Source organism: Bubalus kerabau, chromosome 12, assembly GCF_029407905.1.
Source record: "Bubalus kerabau isolate K-KA32 ecotype Philippines breed swamp buffalo chromosome 12, PCC_UOA_SB_1v2, whole genome shotgun sequence".
NCBI classification, from domain to species: Eukaryota; Metazoa; Chordata; class Mammalia; order Artiodactyla; family Bovidae; genus Bubalus; species Bubalus kerabau.
In genome coordinates this window covers 36,043,030-36,062,790 of record NC_073635.1, presented here as the reverse complement: position 1 = coordinate 36,062,790, position 19,761 = coordinate 36,043,030, and the positions used below count along the sequence as shown (strand labels likewise).

The 19,761-nt window shown below is 42.8% G+C and overlaps 1 protein-coding gene across 4 annotated transcripts in view; it reads right to left on the bottom strand.

Annotated features, from left to right (window-relative positions):
* The window catches only part of ZDHHC20 (zinc finger DHHC-type palmitoyltransferase 20), a 59,207-nt gene extending 39,582 nt beyond the window's left edge, over nt 1-19,625 (bottom strand). For 2 of the 4 annotated variants that reach the window (XM_055542558.1, XM_055542559.1), the window contains exon 1: nt 19,354-19,625. In XM_055542558.1, the coding sequence (XP_055398533.1) occupies nt 19,354-19,471 (118 nt within the window). In that variant the 5' untranslated portion in view covers nt 19,472-19,625. The remainder of the gene's footprint in view (nt 1-19,353) is intronic. The other 2 variants (XM_055542557.1, XM_055542556.1) reach the window with 2 other exon arrangements.
* Between the last annotated feature and the right edge of the window lie 136 nt (nt 19,626-19,761).

The window sequence follows — 19,761 nt, the reverse complement described above, 5'->3', positions numbered from 1 at the left end:
TCTCCTTCAGAATGGACTGGTTGGATCTCCTTGCAGTCCAAGGGACTCTCAAGAGTCTTCTCCAACACCACAGTTCAAAAGCATCAATTCTTCGGCGCTCAGCCTTCTTCATAGTCCAACTCTCACATCCATACATGACCACAGGAAAAAACCATAGCCTTGACTAGACGAACCTTTGTTAGCAAAGTAATGTCTCTGCTTTTGAATATGCTATCTAGGTTGGTCATAACTTTCCTTCCAAGGAGGAAGCGTCTTTTAATTTCATGGCTGCAGTCACCATCTGCAGTGATTTTGGAGCCCAGAAAAATAAAGTCTGACACTGTTTCCACTGTTTCCCCATCTATTTCCCATGAAGTGATGGGACCGGATGCCATGATCTTCGTTTTCTGAATGTTGAGCTTTAAGCCAACTTTTTCACTCTCCACTTTCACCTTCATCAAGAGGCTTTTGAGTTCCTCTTCACTTTCTGCCATAAGGGTGGTGTCATCTGCATATCTGAGGTTATTGAGATTTCTCCCGGCAATCTTGATTCCAGCTTGTGTTTCTTCCAGTCCAGCGTTTCTCATGATGTACTCTACATATAAGTTAAATAAGCAGGGTGACAATATACAGCCTTGACGTACTCCTTTTCCTATTTGGAACCAGTCTGTTGTTCCATGTCCAGTTCTAACTGTTGCTTCCTGACCTGCATACAGATTTCTCAAGAGGCAGGTCAGGTGGTCTGGTATTCCCATCTCTTTCAGAATTTTCCACGGTTTATTGTGATCCACACAGTCAAAGGCTTTGGCATAGTCAATAAAGCACCATTAAACACCTGTATTATTTATTTCCATACTTTTAAGCTGGCATTCTTCTGCAATAAGCTTTCCCTCACTGGAGATGAACTACAGTCATTCTAAAAAGGGAGTACAAAAATATAATTATTTCCCTTTAATTACCCATTTTCAGAACAAGATTTTGGTATAATATTCACCTCCATTATTAGCAAATAATTTTACTTTTGCCCTTTTTGAATATCAATACAGAAATTTACAGATTTTATTTACTCAATGTATCATCAACCACACTCATTTCCTATGTTCAAATTATCTCAGCTTGGCCTCCTGAATCATCGTCATTGGTCTCTGAGCACTTCCTAAAACAGGACAAGATGTCTGGACTCACCGTACATCCTCCTCCTCTGGACCTGACATTAGCCATTTCTCCAAGGGGCACTGGTTCCTTTTAATGATATTTAATATAATTTTATTTATTTCTGGCTGTCCTGGGTCTTTGCTATGTTGGCTTTTCTCTAGTTGTAGCAAGCAGGGGCTACCCTCTAACTGTGGTGTGTGGGCTTCTCATTGTGGTGGCTTCTCTTGTTGCAGAGCGAGGGCTCTAGGGCACTCAGGCTTCAGTAGCTGTGGCTCCCGGGCTCTAGAGCAGAGGCTCAACAGTTGTAGCACACAGGCTTAGTTGCTTGGCGGCTTGTAGGATCTTCCCGGACCAGGGATCAAACCCGTGTCTCCTGACTGGCAGTTGGATTATTTACTACTAATCCACCAGGGAAGCCCCTTTCAATGACATTTAGAGACCAAGCTTTGAATTCTAGTGGTGCTTATAGCTACTGGCGTTTCATTGCTTTTAGGCCCTTTGAATTACAGAAATAGTACTATATATTAGAAGTAGTGTTATACATTTATATTTCTATTCATATTTCCAGTTCAAACAGAACATTGGTTTTTCTAAAATTTTTTGGCATTATATTTGTATCTTTTTACTTTCACAATAAAAATCTCAGTTCCTAACTTATTTATTAAATTTATCCTAAAATATACATGCTGCTGCTAAGTCACTTCAGTCGTGTCCGACTCTGTGCGACCCCATAGACGGCAGCCCACCAGGCTCCGCCATCCCTGGGATTCTCCAGGCAAGAACACTGGAGTGGGTTGCCATTTCCTTCTCCAATGCATGAAAGTGAAAAGTGAAAGTGAAGTCGCTCAGTCGTGTCTGACTCTTCGCGACCCCACGGACTGCAGCCTACCAGCTCCTCCATCCATGGGATTTTCCAAGCAAGAGTACAGGAGTGGGGTGCCATCACCTCCAAAATATACATAAAATAGTTTAAAAACTACATACTAGTTTCAGATTTCTTTGAAGTTTTGTTTTGTTTTATTCTGTTTTGGCTTTAAATGACAAGCAACTAAGGAGTACTATGTTCAAAAGTCACTTGAAACAATTCTTTCTTCTGTGTAGTTATAATACTAACTTTTAAAAATTAAGTTCATTTGTTTTGTGATTTCGAATTTTAGTTTGCTTGTACCTCCTCTTTGTTTTATTTTGGATATATAACAAATGTTAATGTTTAAAAGCTAAGATTATATAAAAAGGTACTCAAGATCATTCCTCACTCCCTCATCCCAGGTAATAATTTTTATTACTGTTTTATCCTTCCACTATTTCTTTCAACAAAATAAGCAAGTAAGTACATATTTCTAATTTTTTCCTTTATATCCTGGTTTGTTGTTGCTGTTTAGTCGCTAAGTTGGGTCTGACTCTGTGACTCCTTGGACTGCAGCACGCCAGCCTTCCCTGTTCTTCACTATCTCCCAGAGTTTGCTCAAACTCATGTCCATTGAGTTGGTGATGCCATCCGACCATCTCATCCTCTGCCGCCCCCTTCTTTTGTCTTCAATCTTTCCCAGCATCAGGGTCTTTTCCAATGAGTTGGCTCTTCCCATCAGGTGGGAAGTATTGGAACTTCAGCTTCAGTCCTTCCAATGAATATTCAGGGTTAATTTCCTTCAGGATTGACTGGCTTGACCTCCTTGCTGTCCAAGGGACTCTCAAGAGTTCTCTCCAGAATCACAATTCAAGAGCAGTAATTCTTTAGCACTCAGCTTTCTTTACAGTCCAATTCTCACTACTGGAAAAACCACAGCTTTGACTATATGGATTTTTGTCAGCAAAGAGATGTCTCTGCTTTTTAATATGATGTCTAGGTTTGTCATAGATTTCCTTCCAAGGAGTAAGCGTCTAATTTCATGGGTGAAGTCACCATCCAGAGTGATCGTGGAGCCCAAGAAAATAAAATCTGTCACTGCATCCACTTTTCCCCCTTCTGTTTGCCATGAAGTGACAGGAACGGATGCCATGATCTTAGTTTTTAGAATGTTGCGTTTCAATCCTTGCTGTTTTCATTTATACCCTAGAAATCACTACACATTGGTACACAGAGATAACCATTGTTTGCTTTTTAGAGCACCACATGGTATTCCATTGTGTGGGTGTTCCAGTTATACAATGAGGCCTCTATTGATAGCCATCTGGGTTGTCTCCAATCTTCTGCTGTTACAAACAGTGCAGCAATGAATAACCCTATGCATGTGTTGTTTACTGGTGGAAGTTTATCTTCAGTGTAGATTCCTAACAGTGGAATTACTGGACGAAAGCAAATCTGTCTGCTTTCCCCCAAATCCCTGTTATGGGGCTGTACCATTTTAAAACTCCTACCAGCAGTGCATGAGGTACCTGTTTCTCTACAATAAAGAATTTTCAAACCTTTAGTGTATGAGGGTAAGAATGTTCTCATGTATTTATAAGCCATTTTCATTTCCCCTGACCTGTAAACCGTTTTTGTCACATCCATTTTTTTTTTTTCCCCCTAAACAGGTTTTCCTCACTCCCTGGTCTTAAGATCATCCACCTACGTTTCTTCCTAGTAGTTGAAGGCTCTTATTTTTTAATATTCAGATTTGGTCAACTTTGAAATGGCAGGTTCCAGGGGCAGGAAAAGTATCAAATAAGCTTGAAAAAAATCTCTTGGTGCCAGAAAATAAGGGAAGAAAAATGATGGGGACATGTCAAAAGGACACAGAACCCAAAATGCAAGGGTTCCTACTGGCTAAAACTGGGACAATTTGAGCAACAAAATAAATGACAGATTATAACCCATAAAAGAAGAATCCATGAGAACATGCTGATATAAATGAGTGAAATGAATGAATGAGGGGGCGGGAAAGCTCTTCCTTTCAGTAGAATCCTAACTATTAAATGCAGAAAAAATCATAGAATTAAAAGAAAATCACCATTTGGCAACCAGCACAGTAACTTGTTTCAAGCAAGAATCCTCAAGAGATGATAAAAAAAAAATAAGTCCAAGTAATTGTGAACAGATTTTCCCACAGAGATACCTATCTTAGGCTGGGAATCGGCTGCTGAGACAGTCTGGGGTGCAAGAAACTCATGAGGGAACAACACACGTGAAAGGACGTGAGGGAGGTCTCCCTGAGGGGCAGGCCTGTCCAGGCCTTGGACACAGGCAGGGCGCTCTCGTGTCATCCATGGCCCAGGATGGCTGTGACCCTGGGTGAGCCAAGTCATGCTCAAAGAGCTGACCGGACCCACCACAACTGACCAAGTCTTTCCTCAAAGAGGGATGTGTGGGGGTTGTCTGGGTCTACCAGAATGCTTACTCATTTGGCTACATTGGGTCTTAGCCTAGCACTCAGGACCTTTGTTATGGTACATGGGCTTTCTTTGACGCACAGGGATTCTCAGGCTGTGGTGTGTGGGCCAAGTTGTTCCACAGTATGTGGGATCTTAGTTCTCCAAACAGGGATCAAACCTGGGTCCCTGGAATTGAAAAGGTGGACCTTTAACCACTGGACCACCAGGGAAATCCCCAGAATACTTGTTAATTACAAGGAAAAACTATACCTTTACAGGAAAACTTGGTGATACCACCTTAAGTGATGACCAAAATAAACAGTCTCTAAGATAGTACATGGAGAAGGCAATGGCACCCCACTCCAGTACTCTTGCCTAGAAAATCCCATGGACGGAGGAGCCTGGTGGGCTACAGTCCATGGGGTCGCTAAGAGTTGGACACGACTGAGCGACTTGACTTTCACTTTCATGCATTGGAGAAGGAAATGGCAACCCACTCCAGTGTTCTTGCCTGGAGAACCCCAGGGACAGGGGAGCCTGGTGGGCTGCCGTCCATGGGGTCGCCCAGAGTCGGACACGACTGAAGCGACTTAGCATAGCATAGCAAAATAGTACAACCAATGACACAGCATTTCTTTTGTGGTATTCATGCTAATGTGGTATTCATGGTATTCATGTATGGATGTGAGAGTTGGACTGTGAAGAAGGTTGAGTGCCGAAGAATTGATGCTTTTGAACTGTGGTATTGGAGAAGACTCTTGAGAGTCCCTTGGACTGAAAGGAGATCCAACCAGTCCATTCTGAAGGAGATCAGCCCTGGGATTTCTTTGGAAGGAATGATGCGAAAGCTGAAACTCCAGTACTTTGGCCACCTCATGCGAAGAGTTGACTCATTGGAAAAGACGCTGATGCTGGGAGGGATTGGGGGCAAGAGGAGAAGGGGACGACAGAGGATGAGATGGCTGGATGGCATCACTGACTCGATGGATGTGAGTCTGAGTGAACTCCGGGAGTTGTTGATGGACAGAGAGGCCTGGCGTGCTGCGATTCATGGGGTAGCAAAGAGTCGGACATGACTGAGCGACTGATCTGATTCATGCTAAAAACGTATACACGAGGAAATGTCAAACCTACCTGAGGGACATTATACACAAGAAGCCTGTACTCTTCAAAAATGTCATGGTCATGATACATAAAGCTAAACCACAGATCAAAAGACACCACCGAGAGTTGACAGCTGACTGGAAAGTGTTAACTGGCCTGGCCTGTGGATCAGAACAAGTGTTCAGTGGGACACTGGGGAAGTCCCAGTGAGGCTTACAGATCAAAGAGAAGCATTTTGTCATGCTTATTTCCTGATTCTGATAACTCTGATTATGTAAGAGAATGTTCTTCGCTAAAGACTGCATGTCTGTGTTCCCCAAAATTCCTATGTGAAATCTTGATGTCCAGTGTGATGGTGTCTGAAAGCTAGGCCTTCAGGAAGTGCTTACTCAGGAATGGGATCTGTGTCCGACTGAGCGTGCGATCCCTCACTCCTTCCATCATATTGATAAAACAGTGAAAAGATGGCCAAACCAAGAAGTGCGTTCTTACCAGACCCCTGCTGGCACCTTGATCCAGGACTTCCAGCCTCCATAAGCGTGAGAAATGTTTACAGGCACCCAGTCTATGGTATCCTGTTATAGGGGCCTGAACAGAACAAGACATTCTTGTTCTTAGCACATTACACTGACATGCATTTATGTGTGTGTGCTAAGTCACTTCAGTCATGTCCGACTTTGCGACTCTATGGACTGTAGCCCACTAGGCTCCTCTGTCCATGGGATTCTCCAGGCAAGAATACTGGAGTGGGTTGCTGTGCCTTCATCCAGGGGACCTTCCCAACCTAGGGATCGAACCCTCGTCTCCTGCACTGAAGATGGATTCTTTATCTCTTAGCCACTGGGAGGCCCCTAATACTGACGTATTTACAAAGGGACATGAGGTCTGCAGCTTACTCTCAGATATTTCAGAGACAGAATAAATAAATGATAAAGCATGTAGCAAATGATAACCTTTAGGGAATCTGCATGAAGGATAAAGGAATATTCTTTGTACTATTTTTCACAAGTCTAAAATTATTTTAAAATAAAAAATGTACAATATAAAAAAAGAAAGAAAAAATAAGATTTTATCCATTTGTAGTTTATCTTGGAATACAGTGTGAGATACAGATCTGACTTTATCTCTTATCAAATATCTATCCAGTTGTCCCACCTTCTCTTCTGTAATTTGAGGAGATGCTTCATTCTAAATTTCTATAATTAACTATTTCTGGACTTTCTACTTGTTCCATTGCCTAGTATGTCTGTCCACACATCATACCATACAACTGGAACACAATTTTTATAACAGAATTTATTTTTTAGAGACTTTTAGGTTCATAGCAAAACTGAACAAAAGGTAGACAGAGTTCTCATTTATACCCCCTGCTCTCAGTTTTAATTATAGACATTTGTGGCTTAACACTCAGGTTAAGGTGTGGCCTCTTTATCACTCTTCTAGGGGTTTCCTGGTTGTTCTTATTTCATTTTTCCATGTGACCTTTAGGATCAATTTGTCTAGTGCCAGAAAAATTTTAAAAAACAACTTTATTGGGACTGGAATTTATACATTAACTTGGGGAGAACTGAAATCTCTGTAATGCCAAGTTACTCTATTCGTGAATGTGAAATATGAAATGTCTTTTCATTTGTTCAAAACTACTTTTATATTTTTCAGGAATGTTTTCCTCCTATAGACCTGACATTTTTCTTGAGTTTATTCTTAAGTATTTCATCTTTTTGATGTTTTTGGGAATGGAGACTTCTCTTTGACCATATTTTCAATTATTCATTATTGCGTATATATACAAAGTACTGAGTACTGTTTGCTAATTTCATACCCTGCCATTTTACTCAATTCCGTTTATTTAGGTGTTCTGTTGTTACTGAGACCCTTGGATTTTCAATGTATACTGTCAACTGTTTGCAGTGGAAATAGCTTTCTCTCTTCCTTTCCAGTGTCTGCTGTTTCTAATTATTCTCTCTTGACTGAATGTGGTAGCTGGTTTTGCCAATACAATGCTACACAGCAATGGACATAGTGATAAGTATTTACTGCTGGTTTTAGTGCAAACTGATTACGTACGTATTCTTGTGTGTGCAATTCTGTTTGAAAAGTATCCATTTACTCCTATTCCGTGTGTGTGTGTGTGTGTGTTTCTATTCAGGAATGGATAGTGGATTTTTAAACATCTTTTTGGCACCTACAGAATAATGATTTTTCTTCCTAAGTGTATTAATACAATTTGGTAACACAGTAGAAGGAATCAATAACCACCCTTCAGATCTACCAGTAACACCCCTTCCTTCAGAGGTACATGCCTCTTCAGTTTTCATCTCTCACCACCCTCATCACCACTAAGGGAGCTTTCCCGAACGTCAACAACTGTCTAAGTCTAAAAGGATTTAAACAGATGTTCCATGAAAGAATTCTAAGGCAAAAAGAATATAGAAAAATACTGGATTAAATAGTTGGATACTTAGTTACAGCAGGACTTCTTAAAATGAGTAATGTGCAAGTGAGCACTGTGGTAGTGAAGACAGAGACTGTTGTATAAAGTCCAAATGGATCTGACCATGTGCATTTACCCATTTTTGAATTTCCAGCCTCAATAAAGTACCGGGAACACTGTAAGCATTCGATGTTTGTTACATTGCTGAACTAACAGAGATGTTTCTAAGGTCAGGACAGTGTGTATTTGAAACTGTGGGTCATCTTCTATGTGAATATATCGCAGTTCTCCCTCTTGCAAGGCAAATGGCAGCAACACAGTCAATTCACTCATTCAATGCATCTATCAAGTACACATTACAGAGGGCCTATGTTCGGTTCCGGAACACGACTCAGGAGAGAAACACAAATGACTGTACATCAAGGATTAATAAGTGCTATGAGGAAACACAGCAGGGTCAGGGAAGAATGAAAGAGGAAGTACTGCTTCCATGCTTTCCTGACCACCCACAAGGGTAGTCAGGAAAGCCACTTTGATGGGGGCTCTCTGAGAAGAAACCAAGATGAAACTAGGATGTGGATGGGGAGGACAGCACTCCAGGCAGAAGGAACAGTCGGTACAGAGTTCTCAGGTGGGACCCTGAGAGGCCTGACCGATGCAAGGAGGCTGCAGTGCTGAGGCAGAAGGAGCGAAGGAAGGGATGAGTCAGCAGCACCAGGGCCTCCCGGGCTACAGGCATCTCTGGATTTCATCAAGAGCGAGGGAGGAAGCTGCTGGAGCACAGAGGAGTGAGCACTTTGCCTCAGGCTTCAGAAGATTCCCTGTGGCTTCTTGGAGGGTGTGCAATATGGAGGCCAATGAACACGAATACATCACGCCGGCCACGGTCATGGCCCCTCACTCCTTTCTCAATACTGACACCAGACACACACTGCTAACACCCTGGGGTGTCGGCACTAGGTCCTTCAGGTGCTGATGATAGGCTTTCCTCGCAATAGTTTAAGCAGCAGCCCTGAAGACTTCACCTTTAATAAGCTCATGTTTGTTCAACTAGTATGTTAATAAAAACTATTTTTCCTATGACTCCGACTGGGTGAGCCAAAGTTCACATGAGTGAGTAGTAATGCAGCACTGGGAAGAGTGAGAGAACAGAGATCAATCATGTTTTAAAAACAATTTTTATCCTCAAGACCTGTGGGTCTGTCTCCTGTCTTCATGAAACCGGAGTCACCATTGCTCGTGACTCTTCCACTCATTTAGGTGTAGGCGCCCATCTGCTCAAGATGATGTGCTGCGTGTGTCAGCACATCTAAATCTGTGCAGCTGACAGGCTTACAGCAAAGTCTCAGGTGTTAATCCTCGTGAAGCCCCAGGTGGCACGGTGTGGAGGTCCCCTCTCCCAGACAACCACCCCCCCCCACACTCACGCTCCCAACATGACCAACAGCTCGAAGGAAAACAGGAACTTACTGTGCAACATCATCTTCAAATGCAGCAGTTAAAAAAATCTGTGAGAATGTGCTCCTTCACTTACTTCAGGCTATGTGTGGGCTTGGGGCGGGGGGAGCAGTGAGGGGAAACGTCACTCTAAGAATTGCAAAGCAAAAAACAAAACAACTTCTTGCCAGAAAAGGGAAGGCAAGAAAAAGTATGCCAGTGGCTATTTAAGTCTTCTCCCTAGCCCCAGTAACATCTGAAAGCCTACTCTGCTGAGGACTTCCCATGACAGTAGTAAGAGACACTACTCCCATTTTACAGCACAGGAGCAAACTCAGAGAGGCTCAGTAAGGTATTGAGCTCACCCAACAAGAAACATGGTATAGCAAGGGGGCCAGCCTGGCAGCTGGAGAACAGCTGAAAGGAACAGTGGAGAGGAAGTTATGTCACTGGGGAAGAGGCCACGGTCAGGAGTGTCACTGAGCGAGAGAGGAAGCCAGTCACGATTTTCATCAGAGGAGTGACGAGTCTGATATCCACCTTAAAGGGCTCATTCTGGCCGCTTCGTGGAGGATATGTTGGGGGGTGAGAGGACAGGGATGAAGTGAGGAGGGAGAGACACGATAAAAGGGTGTTGCTTCCCAGGTGGCACTAGAAGTAAACAACATGCCTGCCAATGCAGGAGAGGTAAGAAACTCGGGATAGATCCCTGGGTCGGGAAGCTCCCCTGCAGGAGGGCATGGCAACCCACTCCAGTATTCTTGCCTGGAGAATTCCATAGACAGAGGAGCCTGGCAGGCCACAGTCCATGGGGTCACAAAGAATCGGACACAACTGAGTGACTAACACCTTCTGACTTACTTCACTCTGTATGACAGATTGTAGGTCCACCCACACCATCTACAAATGACCTTATTTCATTCCTTTTAGTGGCTGAACAATGTTCGACTGTATACATGATTCACATTTTATCCATTCACCTGTCATTGGACATTTAGGTTGTCCCATGTCCTGGCTATTGTAAACAGTGTTTCGATGAACAGAGGGGTACAGGTGTCCTTTTGAATTATGGTTTTCTCAGGGTGTGTGCCTAGTGGTGGGATTGCTGGGTCACATGGTAGATCTATTTTTAGTTTCTTAGGAACCTTCATTCTGTTCTCCACAGTGGCTGTATCAATTCCCACCAACATGTAGGAAGTTCCCTTTTTCTCCACACCCTCTCCAGCATTTGTTGTTTGTAGACTTTTTGATGATGACTATCTGACCAGTGTGAGGTGAGGGATCGAACCCACATCTCTTGCGTTGGCAGGCAGATTCTTTACCACTGAACCACCAGGGAAGCCCAGTTCTGATTTTTCATTTCTCTGATAATTAGTGATGTTGAGCATCTTTTGTATGTTGGTCATCTGTATTTAAATCCTTTAACTCTTACCATCTGTGCTTTTCACTTTTTAAAACAGTACAGTCATTTTGAATTCTTCCCAAATCCTCTTTATTGCACCACCAGTAGGGAATGAACAATTTCATCCCTAATGCTGAGGAGCCCATGGACTACCTGAGGTTGAGGCTCCAGCTCTCACCCATCACTCCCACCATGTTCTACTGGTCACAGCAAGTATAAAGCCAGCCCAGATTCACTGGTGGGCAAATAGGCTCCATTTCTTGGGAGGAAGTGTGAATTACTGTGGCCATATTTTTCACGAGACTGAGATCCTAGTGGCTTGAATACACCTGCAGTGGTAGTGGTGAGAAGCAACTGGATTGTGATACAGGTAGTGACAACATTTGCCGATCAGTGGGATGTAGAATGACTTTTCAAGCAGGGAACTCAAAGGATGAAACTGCTATTTACTGAGCTAAGATATGAGGAACAGTTAGGGAGAGAGAAAAAAACTCAAAATTTTGAGTTTTGTTTTGGTTGATAAGTCTGACAAGTTTTCTTTTGGATGATAAGCCGATAAGATATAACAACAGAGATGTCAAGTAGACAGATATTAAAGGCTGGAGTTTAGCACACCAAGTCTTCTTTGCCACAAAGTGGAAGTGACCAGAAGAGAAGGAAAGTTTTATCTATATGACTAGGGCATAATTTTGTTCTTCTAAATAGTCTGACCTGGTTTCTAAGTTGTCCAGTACCTCTTCCATATTTCTTAACTTTTTAAGAATATAATTCCATTCAGTTGAGCACTATTTATTGAAAGTCTACTAGTAACTAGGTTCTCTAGTGGATACAAAGATGGTCAGGAGCCAATCATACTATAAATCTTAAAAGCAGGATTTTTAATATACTTAAATGTAATAAAGTGCATGGTTTTTATTTATAGTCTAATTCAATGCACAAGTGATTTGTGGAGGCTTACTAGAAATATATTTTTAAATAAACTGAATTTTAGAAAAATCCAAATTTGAATGTGAAGTAGATAATGGGGAGAAATACTGATATACACTACAACGCAGATAAACCTCAAAAAATGTAACAGACACCAGACACAAAAGACCATTTACTGTTTGATTTCAATTATATGAGATATCCAGAAAAAGCACACAGAGATGGAAAGGTGATTAGTGGTCACCTGGGACTGGATGGAAACAGAAACTAACCACAATGGACACAAGGGCTCTGACTGGGGTGATAAAAAAATGTAATAAAAATGGATGGTTGTAATGACTGCTTAACTTGGTTTACTGAAGTGCGAGTCGCTCAGTCATGTCTGACTCTTTGTGACCCCACGGACTATACAGCCCATGGAATTTTCTAGGCCAGAATACTGGAGTGAGTAGCCTTTCCATTCTCTAGGGGATCTTCCCAACCTAGGGACTGAACCCAGGTCTCCTGCATTCCAGGCGGATTCTTTACCAGCTGAGCCACAAGGGAAGCCTAAGAATACTGGAGCGGGTAGCCTATCCCTTCTCCAGGGGATCTTCCCAACCCAGGAGTCATCCTGGGGTCTCCTACATTGCAGGCAGATTCTTTATCAACTGACCTATCAGGGAAGCATAACTTGGTAAGTTGTCTAAAAAAAAAAATCACTGCAAATGAATAAAGTATTTTTGGCATTTTTAAAAAAATAAAATAAAAAGTATTTATTTTTGGCTTTGTTGGGTCTTAGTTGTGGCATGAGGGATCTTTCATTGCAGTTAGGTTCTCTTTAGTTGCTGTGCTTGGGCTCAGTTGCTCTGAGACATGTGGGATCCAGTTCCCTGACCAGGGATTGAACCCATGTCCCTTGCATTGAAAGGCAGATTCTTAACCACAGAAACAATTTATCACCAACTGACTTGTATTACAATAAATGTTAAAGGAAGCCCTCAGGCAGGTGAAAATGGCACCAGCTGGACATCAGCCAGTTCAGTTGCTCAGTCATGTCTGACTCTTTGTGACCCCATGGACTGCAGCATACCAGGCTTCCCTGTCCATCACCAACTCCCAGAGCTTGCTCAAACTCATGTCCATTGAGTCAGTGATGCCATCCAATCATTTTTCATCCTGTCGTCCCCTTCTCCTCCTGCCTTCAATCTTTCCCATCATCAGGGTCTTTTCCAATGAGTTGGCTCTTCCCATCAGGTGGCCAAAGCATTAGAGCTTCAGCATCAGTCCTTCCAATGAATATTCAGGACTGCTTTCCTTTAGGATTGACTGGCTTGATCTCCTTGCAGTCCAAGGGACTCTCAAGAGTCTTCTCCAACACCACAGTTCAAAAGCATCAATTCTTCGGCGCTCAGTTTTCTTTATAGTCTAACTCTCACATCCACACATGACTACTGGAAAATCACAGCTTTGACCAGAAGGACCTTTATTGGCAAAGTAAAGTCTCTGCTTTTTAATATGCTGTCTAGGTTGGCCATAGCTTTTCTTCCAAGGAGTAAGCATCTTTTAATTTCATGGCTGCAGTCACCATCTGGAGTGATTTTGGAGCCCCCCTCCCCCCCAAATAAAGTCTCTCATTGTTTCCATTGCTTCCCCATCTATTTGTCATGAAATGATGGGACCAGATACCATGATCTTAGTTTTCTGAATGTTGAATTTTAAGCCAACTTTTCCACTCTCCTCTTTGACTCTCATCAGGAGGCTCTGTAGTTCTTTTTCGCTTTCTGCCATAAGGGTGGTGCCATCTGCGTATCATGAGATTATTGATATTTCTCCTGGCAATCTTGATTCCAGTTTGTGCTTCATCCAGCCCAGCATTTTGCATGATATACTCTGCATATAAGTTAAATAAGCAGGGTGACAATATACAGCCTTAATGTACTCCTTTCCTGATTTGGAACCAGTCTATTGTTCCATGTTGTTAACTGTTGCTTCTTGACTTGCATACAGATTTCTCAGGAGGCAGGTCAGGTGGTCTGGTATTCCCATCTCTTTCAGAATTTTCCAGTTTGTTGTGATTCACACAGTCAAAGGCTTTGGCATAGAAGTCAATTAACACAGAAGTAGATGTTTTACTGTAACTCTCTCACTTTCTCAGTGATCCAATAGATGCTGGCCATTAGCTCTCTGGCTCCTCTCCCTTTTCTAAATCCAGCTTGAATATCTGGCAATTCATGGTTCATGTATCGTTGAAGCCTGGCTTGGAGAATTTTGAGCGTTACTTTGCTAGCGTGTGAGATGAGCGCAGTTGTGCAGTAGTTCGAACATTCTTTGGCACTGCCTTTCTTTGGGATTGGAATGAAAACTGACCTTTTCCAGTCCTGTGGCCACTGCTGAGTTTTGCAAATGTGCTGGCATATTGAGTGCAGCACTTTCACAGCATCATCTTTTAGGATTTCAAATAGCTCAACTGGAATTTCATCACCTCCACTAGCTTTGCACATAGTGATGCTTTCTAAGGCCCATGTGACTTTGCATTCCAGGATGTCTGGCTCTAGGTGAGTGATCACACCATCGTGGTGATCTGGGTCATGAAAATCTTTTTTGTATAGTTCTTCTGTGTATTCTTGCCACCTCTTCTTAATATCTTCTGCTTCTGTTAGGGTCATACTATTTCTGTCCTTTATTGTGCCCATCTTTGCATCAAATCTTGGTATCTCTGCTTTTCTTGAAGAGATCTCTAGTCTTTCCCATTCTGTTGTTTTCCTCTATTTCTTTGCATTGATCACTGAGGAAGGTTTCTTATTTCTCCTTGCTATTCTCTGGAATTCTGCATTGAAATGAGTATATCTTTCCTTCTCTCCTTTGCCTTTCACTTCTCTTCTTTTCTCAGCTATTTGTGAGGCCTCCTCAGACAACCAATTTGCATTTCTTTTTCTTGGGGATGGTCTTGATCCCTGACTCTTGTACAATATCACGAACCTTCATCCATAGTTCTTCAGGCACTCTGTCTATCAGATCTAATCTCTTGTGTCTATTTGTCACTTCCACTGTATGACTGTAAGGGATTTGATTTAGGTCATAGCTGAATGATCTCGTGGTTCTCCCTACTTTCTTTAAGTCTGAATTGTGCAATAAGGAGTTGGAAATACAGATCTATAAAAAAGAATGAGGTATACTAGAAATGGTAACTACATAGTTAAACAGATAAGATTTGTTTACTTATTTAAATATTTTAGGACAGACTTAAAAATAAACAAGCAATAAGACTTAAAGTTACCCACATCAACAACCACATTAAAATGGTCAAAACAAGCCAATTAAAAGGCAGAGATTGTACAGCACAGTGAGTACTGTTACATTTGAAAGTTGCTATGAGAGTTAATTTTATTTTTTAAAAATATTTTATTATTTATTTGAACACATCAGGTCTTAGTTACGGCAAGGGGGGTCTTCCATTGCGGCACATGGACTCTCTAGTTGAGGTGTGTGGGTTCCGGAGCATGTGGGCTCAGCAGTTGTACCACACAGGCTCGCTAGTTGTTGCATGTGGGCTTAGTTGCTCCATAGCATGTGGGATCTTAGTGCCCTGACCAGGGATCAAACCCACATCTCCTGAGTTGCAAGGCAGATTCTTAACCACTGGACTGCCAGGAAGTCCCTGAGAATAAATTTTAAAAGTTCCCATCACAGGGAAAACACAGTTATAACTATGTAACGTGATGAATGTTGACTAATCTTGTGATGACCACTTTGCAATATATGCGTACCTTAAATCATTATGCTGACATCTGAAATGAATGTTATATGTCAATTATATCTCAATTCAAAAAAAGAAAAGGGCAAGTATTTTCAGACTAGGTTAAAAAAGCAAGACCCAACGATATGCTGCTTATAAGAAATGCATTTTAAGTATAAAGATCAAAATAAACAGGTTAAAGTAAAAGGACATACCATGCTAATACTAATCAAAAGAAACATCAATGGACAAGTTAATATCTGCCAAAGTAGATTTCAAAACAAACAATATCACCAGGAATAAGTCATTTCATAATAACAAAGAGTCAATTCATGAAGAGGACACAACAATCCAAAAATATCACATGTGCTAAATTACAGAGCTGCAAAATACATAAAGCAAAAACTGAGAGAACTCTGAGGAGAGATAGACAAATCCAATTATTATTTTATACCTCTCTGAGTAATTAATTGTTAGAACAAATAGAAAATCAGCAGGAATACAGAAGATTTGAACCACACTATCAACCAACCTGCCTTAATTCACCTTTATGGAGCATTATGACATAATAGAATACCCAGCACAAACAGCAAAATTAACACTGCTGAATACAGAATACATTTTTCTGAAATGCACATGAAACACTTCCAAGGCTGACCACATTCTGGGCCATAAAGCAAGTGTGAACACATTTTTAAAGGACAAGTCATACAAGGTATATTCTCTGACCACATGGAATTAAGTTTGAAATCAGTAACAAAAAGAAAAAATTCCCAAGTAACTGCACACTAAACAGCATCCTTATGAAGTGAAAACTGAAACCAGAAAATAATTTTAAGTGAATGAAAATGAAAATACAATATATCAACATTCATGGGATGTGAATAAAGCAGTATTTAGGGATAAGTATATGGGAGTAAACACCTAAAAAAGGGCTCAAATCACTTCAATTTTTAAATTCAGAAACTAGAAAAAGAACAAGTTAAACCCAAAGTGAAAGGGAAATATAAGATAAGAAATCAATGAAATAGAAAACAGAAAAAAAAAACAAACAGAAAAATAAGTGAAATCAAAAGCTGGTTCTTTTGAAATCAATAGAACATGTTGGAATCAACTGTGTGGAGACAGTGTGCTCAATGTTGATGTTTAAGCTATTTATCTTGTCTCTGAAGAAATTACACAGGAAACATAGGAATTATTAGATATGTAGACCCAGAGGTTACAGTTCTATCCTACATATTCTCTCTGAAAAAAGGTAAAAAGGAACATCTGTCCTTGGACAAACCATATAGCTCTTCCAATTAATAGTTTTCTCAGAAGTAAAATAAAGAGACTGAATTAGGTCATCTCTAAAATCTCTTTAAACTCTCAGATCCTCTAAACGCCAAATAAGAGTTACACATCTACTGCTAACAGCTCCAAACAACCTGATAAAGTCTGGGGAACCTGTATTAGCACCTCCCCTGCAAATAACCAGCTCGACCAAACTGGAAAAGTTGGTCAATCCAGGCACAGCTAACCTCGAATACTCAAATAGAAAATCAAAGACTTTCAGCTTATTTAAAATCAAGGACCAACATTACTACTCCATTGTTACTTCTCTGTTTATCACCCTGTGAGGGCCATCTCAGATGCATCACTTATTACTCAAGTTTACCCACAATATTATTCCTACCACTACTTCGGTGTGTGTGTGTGTTTGTGTGGAACTACAAAATTAAGAAGATACAGAAGCTGGGCTGGAACAAGGGCTTCTCATAAACAATTTATTTTTTCAAATGCCCTTCAGTGGGCCACGCCTTTTTACCGTCTGAGGTATTTAGCAACCTTCAGCTGCTACCTTTCAGGAGAAAACTACTTTATATAAATAATTACAGATAAGAATGAAATCTGCCGATTGTCTAGATCCGGATAATCAAGTACACTAGTTTTGCACAGTAGTTAAAATACAAAAGCAGGGACTCTGGAGCCAAAGCACTTGAGTTCCAATTCTGGTTACGCCATTTACTAGTTGTATGACCCTGCACAAATCACTTAACTTTTGTTATTATGAGGACTAAATAAATTAACACGTGTTAAGATACAATTATCATCATTCTCTCCCATGTAGTTCGCTAAAGAACACCAGAAACAAAATCCTGTAAACATTACTGAAACAGCATTTTAAGTAAAACTCACACTCACTCGATTTAAAGCTTCTACAAAGTTAAACATTGGTATATCTCAGTAGGACAATCTGTGCTTATGAAAACACGGATTATACACAAGTGGTTTAAAGGACAGGTTCAATATGATAGTGTTTATGCTCCCCCATTAAGTCCAGTGACACTGCAGACATCCCCATAGCTCCCCCAGTTCAAGACTGGTATCTTAGTAGTAAATGCAGGCTCTGTGTAAGACCTTTAATCCACTGAGTATTTAAAAATTCTGCCAAGCACTGGGCCTCAGTTGTTGCACAATGTTTTAACTTGAAGAAATGCTGGGGTGTGATCTCTAAACGGTGGGTCTAAAGTCTTACTGATCTCCTGTAAGGGCAAGCGCTTAGCCCCGCCCCAACTCCCCATTATGGACCAAACAATCACAGTTCCAGGGACCCTGGCTAGCTCACTAAATTTACATGCAGAGTGGAAAGATGTGGGTCACTTTCCAGCAGGTACTCAACAATCATGTGCCCAACCAAAGGGCCTATTGCTCAGTTTCATTTCCTCCATGTGTAGGTAGGGACATCTATACGCTAAGAGACACCAAGATTAAAGGAGAGAAAGAGAAAAAGTTCCTTTATCCCTACCAGTACACATTCATGTTCCTTTCATGTTTGATATCACCTTTTGATATTTTTTATAACTGTAGGTTAAATGTGCAATTTCAACATAAACGCACATTTTCAAGTAAAGCTTCAGAATCTTCAAAATCCCAATGGAATGGGGAGAGGGAGGGAATTATCTTCTGACAGAACTGAGTAAGACTGGTCCAACTTTTGGAATAAATAAATGCCTACCTCAGAGCACTGAGTGAGGGAAAGTCTCACTACAAGCTGATGAGAATCCTGTGATCATGATCACTTTCTGCAAGAAGTAGCTTTAAGAAATGCCTAAAGCTAGTCAATTTTATAATGGATTCGAACATCCTTTACGGCAAACATTTTGGTACCAAAAGGACTAAACAAATCACATTCAACAGACAAACTCCACTACTGTTTGATATGTATTTCACAACTAATTTATTCTGGATCTACTTGCAGGAATTAAATGTTTCACAGGTACAAAACAACTTTCTTGAAAGTAGACATGTTTGTTTCAAAACCTTCCCTCAAACCTTCTGAGCCAAAGCGGTCTCTCCCTCGTAGGAATGCTGTTTTAACCAAGTTATTACACGAGAGCTCGCCCGCGCGGGTCCGCATCTGCGCTTCGGGGCGCAGGACGCCGCGGGGAGCGGGTGCCGCGGCGTCCCCCCGTTCTCGCCGCCAGCACGCAGCCCGGTGCCGGGGCTCCCCAGAAAGTGCACCCCGAGGGCCCTCAGGCAGCTGTGCGCTCGCGACGGACTGGGTAGTTCTGGGGGACCCCGGGGCCGGGGTCGCCAGTAGCGCGACGCCGCCGGCCCCGAGTTTCCGGGAAGGAGCGGCAGGAGCTGCTGGCGGCAGCACCCGCGGCGGCTCCGCCCGCGCCCAGGGCCCGGGCGAGAAGAGCCCTCGGAACCCCGGCGGAGGGCACGGCAACTCCACGAACAGCCGGACAGAGTGGCCAGGGGCGCCGCTCCCTCCACCTCAGAAGCCGGACACTGTCCCGAGACCCCCGGGCCGAAGCGGGCCCCGCGGCCGGGCTCGGGCGGACGCACACACGGGCGCGCCGAGGCCGCGCCAGGGGAAGCTGAGGAGAGGCCGAGGGCTGCCCGCCCGGTACTCACACACGCACAGCTCCACCACGTACGCGTAGTAGGACCACACGACAACGAAGGTGATGAACAGCACAGGCACCCAGCCCACGGTGCGCTGGCAGCAGCGCCAGAGCGTACAGGGCGCCATGTTCCGCGGCCGGCCGGCCGTGGCACCCACCGGCCCGGGCTGGCGGGGCGCGCCAGGCCCCCGACGGTGTCGGCGGCGGTGGCTACTCGGGCGCTCCCGGCGGTTCGGCGCCCGGCTCCGCGCCCCGCCCCCGCCTCCGCCGCGACCCCGCCCCGCCCCACATTGCGTCCGCGCCCGCCGCCGGCGGGGCGTGGTCTGTGGGGCGGGCGGCGGAAGGGGCGGGGCAACATCGGCGGAAGTGACTGGAAGGCGCTCGCGGCGCCTCCCAGCTGTAAGGTGGGCGGGAGGGG